Source organism: Chenopodium album, chromosome 11 (genome assembly GCF_948465745.1).
Source record: "Chenopodium album chromosome 11, dcCheAlbu1.1, whole genome shotgun sequence".
Classification (NCBI taxonomy): Eukaryota; Viridiplantae; Streptophyta; class Magnoliopsida; order Caryophyllales; family Amaranthaceae; genus Chenopodium; species Chenopodium album.
The window spans coordinates 53376493-53389085 of NC_137844.1; the positions used below are offsets into that span (position 1 = coordinate 53376493).

At 35.4% G+C, this 12593-nt stretch overlaps 2 protein-coding genes across 2 annotated transcripts; both read right to left on the reverse strand.

Annotated features, from left to right (window-relative positions):
- Positions 1-1438: 1438 nt before the first annotated feature.
- On the reverse strand, positions 1439-3778 carry LOC145567754 (6-phosphogluconate dehydrogenase, decarboxylating 2, chloroplastic). Its single transcript, XM_081627124.1, has 2 exons — positions 2752-3778; positions 1439-2255 (listed from the first exon to the last, which is right to left on the reverse strand). Exons 1-2 carry the CDS (start codon positions 3621-3623, stop codon positions 1646-1648), a joined length of 1482 nt encoding a protein of 493 aa, XP_081483250.1. The 5' UTR covers positions 3624-3778; the 3' UTR covers positions 1439-1645.
- A 1520-nt stretch (positions 3779-5298) lies between these two features.
- LOC145567755 (V-type proton ATPase subunit E) lies at positions 5299-10081 on the reverse strand. Its single transcript, XM_081627125.1, has 6 exons — positions 9817-10081; positions 9565-9665; positions 7915-8071; positions 7386-7579; positions 7037-7136; positions 5299-5681 (listed from the first exon to the last, which is right to left on the reverse strand). Exons 1-6 carry the CDS (start codon positions 9916-9918, stop codon positions 5646-5648), a joined length of 690 nt encoding a protein of 229 aa, XP_081483251.1. The 5' UTR covers positions 9919-10081; the 3' UTR covers positions 5299-5645.
- Between the last annotated feature and the right edge of the window lie 2512 nt (positions 10082-12593).

The window sequence follows — 12593 nt, forward strand, 5'->3', positions numbered from 1 at the left end:
AGAAAATTAAAAAGTTGGAGTTCACCAAAGAGAATTTCCAAAAAAATGAATTATAAGATAAACACTTGCATACAAAAGTCTCATTTGACAGAAAGTTGGTTTAAGCAAAAGCCAAAGTAACTCACTGGGTACAAAAGTTAAGAGGGGATTGTTTCCTTAGGAGTGAATGGACAAATCAACAGAGTAAGCAGCAAGACAATCATAGACTCAAATAACATAGACTGTGACTCAGCCAAGGAAATGTAGAAGAGACCAACAAAGGATTATAAGTCTGCACCACACAGTACACACTGGTTTCTTACCTTGCTGTTCTATTTAGAGGAGAAGTAAGCAACCTCTCTGCTCCACCAAGATATCTTATAACCAAACTATAGTTCTCAGAAGTCTCAAGATTGGACAGTGGTCGATGCCTTCAACTAAGAAAACCAAATCAGTTCTTAGAAGTTTTATGGTTTATAAAACTTTCTTATTGATCCACTACATAGAAAACATAATCTTCAAAATTTGCTGCTTGGATTAGAGTGTTCTCAGCCTTATTCCTAGCCTCAAGCTTAACCACCACCACTTACATTAAATTTTCCATGGTTACAATTTTTCCAAACAGTTCAAAACAAAGCCTAAGGATCACATAACTAGGTTTGGGACTACAATCTCGCCAGTCAAACAGCATAGAATGTTTTCTAAATTAAAGCATGCACTAGATTTGGCTTTCAAGCTTCACACAACAATTGCATTTCCTCCGAGGAGAAAATTATCTAGCATGACAATGATTTCAGTAATCATCCTTCTCAGTCTAGTACAAAATTATTTATCTGGTAAAGACAGAAAAGTACGGAAAAGTACCAAATCAAAGTGAGAATAAAACAGAAAAACTGAAAAAGTAGTCAATCAATGAAGAAGAGAAATACTGACATACATTTGTATTGATTTTGAAAGATATGCTCTTATCTACATCTGTCCTTTTGATTGAGCTAAAATAATACTGTATCAATTTCTATGCCTACAGGACTTCCTACATACAGAGGTTCTCATATTAGATAAAGTTGGTTCTAGTCTTCTTGATACATAGCCAAGTGATTAATAGCATTAGAAAAATAATAGGGAAACATTTTCCTCATGTGAGATGTAGAAATATTCTTGACATTAGCAAGTAGAGCAGTAGTATATCATTATAGTGAATAAGGAGTACACAATGAGGACTCATAACACCTTTTGTGTGAAATTAACTTATGATTCATAATTGTTATCACGTAAAAGGAAATATTTCCCTAGCACACAAGCAGCAAGCAATAAAACCATAAAGACAACTATTATTCCCATTTGTTTTGCACCAGTGCAGACTGCACAGAGATTTATGTAATAACATGTACAAATAACTGATAGTGAACAATGAAAGTATAATAGGTTCTTCAAGTAAAAAAAGGGATACTCAAATTAGTTTCACACAATGCCTGCTTGTATTGATTTCAAAAGGCACGCTCTTATTAATATCAGTTTCCACTATCATTCTACTAAGCTAAAACAATACTATAACAATTCCTATGCCTAATCAGGGATCATTGGAGACACAAAATCCCGATTTCAATTCGAAACAACAAAAATACATGATTGAAAAAAACACAAGGCAAGGGAAAAAAACCATAGCTCAGTGAAGGGCAGCAGCAACATCAGGGTTACTCTTACGAGCAAGCTTTGACCACTCTGTGTGGTAGGCACCAGGACGATCAACCCTCTCATAGGTATGAGCGCCAAAGTAATCCCTCTGAGCTTGAACAAGGTTAGCTGGAAGCCTGGCACGCCTATAAGTATCGAAATAAGCCAGACTTGCACACATTCCAGGAGTACTTATCCCAGCAGAAACTGCCAAACCCACAACCCTCCTCCAAGCTGCTTGCCTCTGAACCATCTCTTTCGCAAACTCAGGGTCAACCACCAGACTAGCTAAGTTGGGGTTCCTCTGATATGCCTGCTTAATCCTGTCCAAGAAAACTGCCCTGATAATACATCCACCTTTCCAAATCCTTGCCAATTCCCCTAAATTCAAATCCCAACCCTTCTCAGCACTCTTTGCCCTCAACAAATTCATCCCTTGAGCATAACTACAGATCTTTGAAGCATACAAAGCTTGCCTCACATCATCAATCAACCTCTTCTTATCAACTCCAGCTCGAACTGCATGAACCTCATCCTTCATCCCTGCAGCTTCTAGTATCTTGGCTGCATTTTCTCTCTCTTCCTTCAGCCCACTTAGGTACCTACAAAGCAAGATTGTACCAATTCAATAAGCAAACAATATCCACACACACATATCATTCAGTATATCTGATAAAATTTTCATCATGCAGCCACACATAACAAATAAATAAATAAAAAAAACTCAATTAAAATTCAATGACTATAATCAAATACATATTCTACCAAACAAAAACATGCACATACACAATACACCCTACTTCAATTTCATTACCAGATACTCCTTCAGGAAATAATCATTACAATATCCCAGTCCTTTATAATCCAACATATGACATGATATCACAAAGAAAACCATTATACAGTTGGGTTATACGATTCTCCGTCACTCAATTAACTACAATTGTCCCCAAAAATCGAATCATAAACCATAAATAATACATGAAGATATCCAAGAATAAGTATGAAGTACACAATCAATAAAAGCATATAGTATATAAATCATATCATGGCAAAATAAACATATTCATAACTCGAAAAGGACGATTCGGGTTATACCTGCAATCCAAAGAAGCAGCAATAGTAGGAGCAGCAACAGATAATTCAGCAGCTTGTTGAACAGTCCATTTCCCAGTACCCTTCATCCCAGTCTTATCCAAAATCTTATCAACCAATCCACCTTCCGCTAAATCATCCTTAACCTTGAAGATATCAGCAGTAATCTCAACCAAGAAACTCTCAAGCTCACTTCTATTCCACTCATCAAAAATCCCAGCTAATTCATCATTACTCAAACCACCCACATTCTTCAACACATCATATGCTTCCGAAATCAATTGCATATCACCATATTCAATCCCATTATGAACCATCTTGACAAAATTCCCAGAACCACCTTCACCAATGTAAGTAACACAAGGTCCATCATCAACCTGAGCTGCAACCTTCTTCAAGATCTTCTCAACGTTTTCATACGCCGCGTAATCGCCACCCGGCATAAGCGAAGGACCGAAGCGGGCACCATCCTCACCACCGGAAACCCCCATTCCGAGGTAAAGAAGTCCATTAGAATGAGCATCAGATAAACGACGTTCAGTGTTCTGGTACCACTCATTACCACCATCAATAATGGTGTCACCAGGCTCCATGAAAGAGGAGAGAGACTGGATAGTTTGATCAACGGGTGACCCGGCTTTGACGAGGATGATTATGGATCTGGGTCGTTCGATTGAGAGGACGAAATCGCGAGGAGTGTAATGGCCGAAGAGAGGGAGATCGCCTTCGGATTTAGCGCGGTCGATGGTTTCATCGACTTTGGTGGAGGTGCGATTGTAGACGGAGATAGGGAAGCCTTTCTCGGCGATGTTGAGGGCGAGGTTTTGGCCCATGACGGCGAGACCTGCGAGGCCAATTTGAGAAGCGGCCGCCATTGTTGAAGAGGAGAGAGAAAGTGGGGAGGAAGAAAGGTGAAGGGGAGTTGGTGAGGAGAAGAGGGGCTGATATAGGAATGGAGGAGGAGAGAGAAAGTAGGGAAGGGAAGGTAAAAGACGGACTCGTCGAGGGAGTGAAGGGACAGTGACCTTCCGAGGGAATGGAGATAGGTGGAGGGTTGAAGGTAGGTTTGTGTAGGAGGCTAATTGGTTGTTTAATTAGAATATTAACTACTATATTATTGCTTGATTATTGTAAGTACTCATAATCCAATACAGAGTATCCAACACATCTACAAGAGGGTCATCGCACAACAAGTTAGGTTGATAATGTAGTAACAACACATTTATCGAAATGCAAATCGCGTAATGGTGTAGCAAATTAGATTGCTAAAGTAGGTTAATTAATACTCCGTATTCGGTAGTAAATGACAACTATACTAGGAAGTCTAGTTTGTTTTTACACTTCTTTCTAATATATATTAGGAAGTCTAAGCAATACTGGCCTACAACAAAACTAGTTTTTGATTTGAATGATTTGAACAATACTTAAGGTTTTTATATTGAAGTTTGTAAATGACAACTATGCTTGACTTTGATTTCAAGGTGTTTAGTTAGTAGCTCAGGTTCAACAAATAAATCGTGAAATTATAAAGATTAATTGAATTCATGACAAATATTACGTACATTCCACTAATGAGTACTCCGTATTTCACATAGCCTAAACCAAGAGCCATTAAGGTCATAAGTTGTAGGAAATGCAGCTTTAGACCTTCAACGTGGGTGGCGCATCCACATGCATTAGCAGGCACAAGTTGCATCATGGGCTCTCAGTCTCAGTAAAACGCCAAAGCTAAGAGAGGGAAAGAGTAATACGTTATGTTTAATCAATACAATAATTTAATGTCAATTTGCAAATCATGGATCAACTCACAATCACCCATTTTATTAAATTAGCAACATTAGCCTCCATCTTTTGTCCTTTCATTTTCAATACACTTTTAGAGTTTTGGTACACTTTTGCAACGTTCTTTTAATTAATTGACCCAAAATAATATCTACAGCATCAGCTCTTTCCAAAAACAATATCTGAATGTGTACTCCGTACAAGTTTTTAGCTTTTTTTTTTTTTTGGCGCAAATAAGGACAATTTCTTGGCGCATAAACAAGAATCATGATGTGGTGTTGGAAAATATTACTGTAACAAATACTCGTAGTTTGGCACTGTACATTGCAATATATTTGTTCTCTTTTTGACTCAAATATACTCTCGGCAGTTTTCTGAAAAAATTTGATCTGCTAGCCCAGGAGGCTGAGACAGATACACATCGATATGTTAATGGTATTTCTTTCTGCTTGCTTAAAGCGTAAAAGATACTGTACAAAATTAGCATCCGTATTTACTAATGCCTAATTAGAAAAGCTCAAACCAATGCAATAGATAGCTCGATTTATCCTAACAATCAATCAAGTTTCAGTCAGTTAAGACTTGAAACACACCCAAAACAGGAAAATACAAACTTCCCACACATCATGAACAACTTCATCTGTAGAATTTCATACTACTAGCAGTCTCATACAAAGTATATCTTATTGCCAACCCATAAATAAACACAGAACAGCTCGGAAAAACAGGAGCATGCTTAAAGCCCATAATAAAAGATGGCCTAATGCCTGATAATTAACAACTCAACGTTCCATATTTCCATTCATTGCTTAAGACTATCCGAAATTACACAAGCTAATGAAGGAACGCAGCTTTTATCTGAAGCTGTCATTTATTTGATCCAATGACCATAAGCAAGAAAAATAACGAATTCAATGTCAGATTTAATGTATGATGAACAATACATAAAACACTCATGTACTTACTAATCAACTTAGTCACTCGAATGGATAAATAGAATTTGTACTAGTCTCACAGCGATAAACAAATTGCTGATTGTGGTCAATGACCATATATCCAAAATCTTAACGGCCTCGGTGACAAGGAATGCACGAGTTTCTCTTGACCACAGCTCATTATGCAGCAGCAACCTCAAAGAGATGCTTGCGAATCTGCATTGGATTATAAGACTTATAAGAAGATTTCTTATAGAAGGCCAAAAAACTTAAACATCATACATACCACCAAAAATAAATAAAATTAAATTCATCATCCCAACAGGAACATTAAGGACCTAAGAGTAGCAACTCAGAATCTGTAACGAACCCAAGGGTGCAGCCCCAAGGCATCATCACACATAAGAGGAAATGCAAGAAAAGGGTGCAGACCGAGGGAGCAGGTGAAATAGAGCAGCAGCAGCACAACATTTTCAGTGAGCAGCCACAACTCAACAAATTACTGCAAGGGGGATTGGTGGGAATATTTGTGACTGATCTTTTGGCCTTTTGTGTAACCTAGCTGGCTCTTTTTAATTGCTGTTTTTTTTTGGACTGATGTACATATAAAAAGTGGGAGAGGGCAATTGCTGAGGTAGCTAGAATATGGCATTTGCATTTGGAGAGTTGTGACCTGAAGCCACTTAGACAGTGGTGAGCTTACCATTGTAAGAAACTTCCTTATTTTTCATATTAATCAAGAAGCGGTCCTACTTCCCTCAAACTTATTTCCTCTTTAACAAATTTTGTGCTTTTTATTTTTGGACTGATGTACATATAAAAAGTGGGAGAGGGCAATTGCTGAGGTAGCTAGAATATGGTATTTGCATTTGGAGAGTTGTGACCTGAAGCCACTTAGACAGTGGTGAGCTTACCATTGTAAGAAACTTCCTTATTTTTCATATTAATCAAGAAGCGGTCCTACTTCCCTCAAACTTATTTCCTCTTTAACAAATTTTGTGCTTTTTATTTTTGGGTCCAAGTGAATCAGATATATAAACCAGGCCAGATACAATATTACAGCACAGTCACTATTAGTAACAAATACACCAATACAACCTGTCAATTTAACCCTCTAAATATTTCACCTAGTCACCCTCCCCCCACTCACCCCAACTTAATAAAAAGAGAAAAAAAAAAAACAAAAAAAAAAAAAAAAGAAAGAACCAACTTTTCTTTCTAAAATATACTCTTTTTGCAAAAAAGAATTAATAGTCAAGAGTAATATGATTAAATTTCTTAATACACCCTTATTAAAATTAAGGATGGGATATGAAAAGGATAACACAACTATTATCAAGGGTATTTTTCTTGTATAAACATGTCACATTCTTAATTTAAAAGGCTGCAACTATGTGACAAACAATTCAGGGCAGAGGATGAAGTTTCCCAGTTGTATGTATCAGATCCACCGTGAAAATACACAGTGTAGGCATGTAGCTTCACAGGTTAAGGAACTGTTTACTAAGGATAGGAATTGAAGACTTCTATAAAGACAAAACATTACAAAGGAGAGTGAAAGCATAAATTACCTGAGGAAGCTTCTTCCTATATGCAACATCCAATCTTGCATCAAGAGTGTTTTCACACACAATTTTTCCATCCCGAGAAGCCAGCACAACACCTCCAGAGCTAGAAGCAACAAGGATTACAATAACACCATTAGCACACCACTTATACAATGTTCAATACAAAATTTAACATCTTGAACAGCAGTTCTTGAAACTTAATAATTTAAGAAATCCTTCATTGACATTTAAGCAACAAACCACCTACTACTTAAGGCAGCCTAAAAATTCAAAATCAAGAAAGAACATCTTACACAGCCAGCCAAATCAATTTAGTCCATCCAAGAGCTAATACACTAACAAGTTAACTTACCAATTAAGACCATGTTCCTTCTGTTGACCAGGACCAGGAGGAAGATGAATAGTGTCAACAACTATCTCAGGTACATGTACATCTGCTTTCTCAGCATATTCATTTTTAGCAGAATTGATAATATGCTCCACCAGGTGCACATCATCCTTTCGGCAACGCAATAAGACAGCAGGTTCTTTCAACCTAAGCAAACTCTGTCAACAAAGGAAAAAAATAAAATTTCATGGGGGTATGTTAATCCCAATCTCAAACTATTTCATTAAAAGAAATTAAAATTATAAATATGGCTGAATAAACAAGAAACAATCTCTTTGCACTGTCAAAGTAAGATAATATCTACTGTATAACCAAGAAGCCATCAGGAGATATAATCATATAAGGGGAGATATCTTATTTACAGGTCAACTAATCACTTTAGACAAGGTATTCCACCACCCCCCCCCCCCCCCCCCCCAAAAAAAAAAAAATAAAAAAATAAAAAAAAATTGAATTGAACAACGAGACTAGAAAGCGCAAAATATCAACTAACCTGAACAACAAGCTCTTTCAATAGCTGCCTGTAATGATGATGGTCTCCACTGACACGCAGTAGCTCTTTGGCTGCTGCTTCTTTCATGGAATTAACTAAATCATCCTGAGCTTGAAGGACCTTGATCCTAGATGCATTAAGCTGCATAGAGTACTCTCTGCCAAAAGAAGCAGATCAAAAAAGTGTTAATGGATAATTATTTCCCCAAATTACAGAAGTTCAAATAAAAGAGTTTACTTTAACTACTAACACCATCCCACAAAGACCACAATACATTTCAATCTTGCCTTTTCTACGATACTTCAAATTACTTCTCACTATATCCCTACACTTTCTCTTTATATCTACTATTCTTATTATGAAATTGTATTGGGGGAAGATGAAATCATATAATAGATCCCCTTAATTGAGATCTTATATTCAAGAAACTAACTTACTGTTGCTTGATGTTAGGACTAGTTGGAGGTTTTGAAGCAAAATTAAATTTGTGATAGAAGGAACACAACTTTTAAGGCACACACTTTAGCGCTAAGAGAATAAGCAGATCTTTTACTAGTGGAGATTTGTAGGACCTAATTGAAGTAGTACTATCATACATATGTGTAATATGTCATTTTAGCCTCTCAATTGATTGACAAAATCTGATTTTAATAATAATTACAAGTACTAAAAAATACAAGTAACATAAGAGAATACACAACAGGACAGCACAAACACTGATGTACAGCTTGAATAATTGAGCAAAATGAGTCCCTCATCATGTTTATCACAGAAAACATATCCTGGGAAATTGGAGATAACACCTTAAACTAGGAATCCACAGATGAAGCACCAAGCAAATCACATGAATCCACAACATGATTTCTACCCGTTTGTCAAACCACCAATCTTAAATAAAGGCAAGAAATCAAACAAAAGTTCTCGTCAAAATCTTATCCAGTCATACAAATCTTGGCCTCAAAAACGTAACGGATCTCCAACTCCATACCAAAGAAGAATAAAACGGAATTCTAGGGGCCATAAATGGACAGCTTCACAAAAACAATTTAAGCGTATAAAGAAAATTGTGTCTTTCCAGATAAAAAATATAAAATCAACTTGGCCTTAATCACAAGGTCTATTTAAAGGGAATTGGTACATTTAACATTATGCAGTGATGCAAAGATTACAATCAAAAGACTATACATATATGAGATACGAAGCATAACATTAGGAAATTCAACCACAATTTGACATTCAGCCCTATGACCTTGACATAATTCAATAATTTGCAAATCAACGTTATCAAATAATCTGGATCATAAATCTGTAAATAAGTAATCAAAGCCGAAATCGAATTCAAACAGATCAACAATAGCATAACATATAAGTAATCAAGTCTAAATCAAATTCAACCAGATCAATCATCAATAGCATAGCATAAACTGCATTCAATCTTAACCAATAGCCAAATCATGCATTCATAGCCATTAGTCATTACATTAAACTTCCACAACAAACCAAGTTAAGTATCAATCATAGTCAATGCTTTCAATCACATCATAGAAATCAAAGTTGAGCGACAGCATAATCACAATTCACAGTAATCAACATGAAATTAAGCAACGAAGTAAAAGCAGCAATTCAATCAATAAACATCAGATAAATTACATTTTCCTGCGAACTTCAACTTGCTTCTCCTTACGCTCATACTCCTGCCTGATCTTCTTCTTCTCCGCTTCAACTAACTGCAATTTCTCAATGTTGAACTCCTACAAACCAAAAAAAAATCAATCAAATTCTCTCTCCAATCAAAATCGAACCGAAAACAATCAAAATTTCAAATCAAACAAAAAAACCTTCAATTAAACTTCAAAATGAACAAAAAAAAAAAATCAAACAAAAACCAATCGATTCGCTTACTTCTTCAGCAGCAACGGAGATCTCGTTAGCCTTTTCCTCCGCTTCTTGGCGGATGAATCTAACCATCTGCTGGATCTGCTTCTGGACATCGGTGTCATTCATCTTCGGATCTGTTGAATTTTTCTCTCTCCTCCTCTGATTGGTTGAAGATGATAGGGCAAGAGGAAGACGAAGATCAGTTCTTCAAAGTGTCGATGAATGAATGAAACCGTGAGACTTTAATTATTGGGAGGAGAGTTTGTGAGTCGGACAAATAATGTTGATAAGAAAAACTGGAAAGAGATCACAAAAAAATTAATTAAGGGTTTATTTCACATTAATGTGTGAGCTGGCAAATTACGGAATATTCACGGGGTTACTACTGTTGTCATCTGATAGGCGGTTATATATATAAAGGATCTCATATGAACTTCCTCGCTCTTCGCCGTTAATTTTTACTATACAATCGGTTGTATTTTATATGAGTAGTGGATAGTAAAGATATTTTGTTTATCTATGTGTTTACTTATACAAGCATATTGACAATTCAACAATCTTGATTATATCATGTATGCGTACAAGCTAATTGTAATTGATTGCGCGCTGAAAAATGTGTTTGATTATTTGAAAATATAAATTGAAAATATAAACTGAAAATATAAACTACATAGAACCGAGTAGTTTTAAAACTCGTATATTGCACAATGATAAACATGTGTTTGATTTGAAAGTACATAGTATCGAGTAGTTCTTAAACCCGTATATTGTATTAGGTGTTTTATAATGTAATGCTTGAAATTTGTAATTAAGGTTGGACTCGTTTCACAAACTCCTCTTCATATTAATTTTTCATGGTTAAAGATATTTAATTACAAAAACTTTCTTATTCCAAAACTTTTGCTATTTTATTGTTTATAGTATTTGGTGAATGAATTACATAAAGCCTTTTGTGACAACAAATTATAGAAATTTCAAGGTTTAGCCAAAAATTGATAATTGATCCTCAAAAATGGTCTTCTTAGGTCAAAAGCAAGCAATCGAAGAATTATACATCTGATATATATATATATATATATATATATATATATATATATATATATATATATATATATATATATATATATATATATATATATATATCCAAATTGATTTTAATGCATGCTATGACTATTATACACCTCCCTAAGGCATTCACTAAAGCTTTAAATCAAATCAATAAAACTTCTTTTGGAAAGAGTAGTCATCATAAAAACAAAGGCACACTCATCATGATAATGTGGCACAAAATTTTCCAGACTAGCTAGGAGTCAAGTTTGCATAGGTTTGTGAATGCCAAAAGCGGTCGACTTTACTCTCTTGGGTGAATTTTGGGTTCGGGCTATTTATACCAAAAGTTTCCATTGCAATATAATTCCAATATACTTCAATAAATGTAAACCCTAAGCAAAAGACTCCTTGATCTAAAGAAAGTATTCTTCAAATTCGCTATCCCCTTCCAAGGGGCTTAGATGGAAGATAAAATCATGACCTAATATTATTTTTGGCCGATTTTCTTCTACCAATTAGAACACTTAAATTATTGATAAACTTGAAGTCAACTAATATCAAGACTGATTTAGATTGTATATTTAATTATCTTGTTAATCTTTATTTTATTTGGCGTCACTGTTTAACATCATTTTTGCATGCATGATATGAACTATATTAATTGAAACCTTGTTGAATTGAAAGTTTCTAGTAAATTAAAATATATGATATAAGAGGCCACTAGAAAACCTCGTATTTTTTCATGTTATTTAGTAGAATTTGAAGCAGGACAAATTGCTAATATGATGAGATTAACATGGAGAAATCATTAGTAAAGATTTTATTTGAAGGTTTTTATATATGAACCATAAATAGCCTTAAGCACTAAAGGATAAAGGTAATGGATACACAATTGATCAATATCCATTCATAAATAATTAAGTTGAATATTAATTAAATAAACTCATTTAATTTGGTCATATTGTTAAGACTTTTTTTTACACTCAAGTTTTAGATTATGAATTTGGTCTAGTACTCCCTTCATTTCATTGACTAGTTAACTTAGGAACTGTAGGAGGAGTTGATAGATAATTGATTAATATTATCTTGTTAATATTCTATAACGATATATCTTGTGTAATTAGGGCTCTCATAATTAGGTTGTAAATACCTATATATATTGATTAACGAGAATACTCCAACCAAGGAGAATTACACAATTCTACATGGTATCATATTCCACTTAGGGTTTTCTTCTCTCTTCTCTTCCAAACCCTAATCGATCCCTAGCCGTCCACCACCAACATCACCGTCCTTCACCTCCTTCATCCGTCCCATGGCTGGTGATGACACCCTCCTCCTCCTCCATCGCAACCTCCTACTTTCCATCCGGCTTTTGTTGTCCCAAGCATCAAAAACCACATTAGCGTTAGTCTTGACCATGAGGATGCACAATACGCAACTTGGGTTGAACTCTTTCAAATAACAACTTGTGCTTTCAATGTTCTAGACCACATTGATGCTAAGGTCGCTCGTCCAAAGGAGATCGATGATGTTACATGGAACAAGTTGGGTGCTATAGTGAAGAATTGGATCTATGGGACTATTTCCAGAGACCTCGTTCACACAATCATGAAACCGGGTGCAATGGCTCTCGAATTATGGACCCAGCTTGAGGAGATATTTCATGATAACAAGCATACTAGGGTTATGTATTTGGAGGAACAATTTGCAAAAAAAACAAAACTTGATAACTTTTGGGCTTGTTTGGC

Bases quoted from the DNA above. Each gene is read 5' to 3' on its own strand.
- LOC145567754 (XM_081627124.1), bottom strand. From the start codon at position 3,623: ATGGCGGCCGCTTCTCAAATTGGCCTCGCAGGTCTCGCCGTCATGGGC. The intron at 2,256-2,751 runs GTATAACCCGAA...CTTGCTTTGTAG, and splicing joins GCTGCTTCTTTGGATTGCAG to GTACCTAAGTGGGCTGAAGG.
- LOC145567755 (XM_081627125.1), bottom strand. From the start codon at position 9,918: ATGAATGACACCGATGTCCAGAAGCAGATCCAGCAGATGGTTAGATTC. The intron at 7,580-7,914 runs GTTAGTTGATAT...CTTTGTTGACAG, and splicing joins TGAAAGAGCTTGTTGTTCAG to AGTTTGCTTAGGTTGAAAGA. The intron at 7,137-7,385 runs GTAAGTTAACTT...TGTTGCTTCTAG, and splicing joins AAGGAACATGGTCTTAATTG to CTCTGGAGGTGTTGTGCTGG.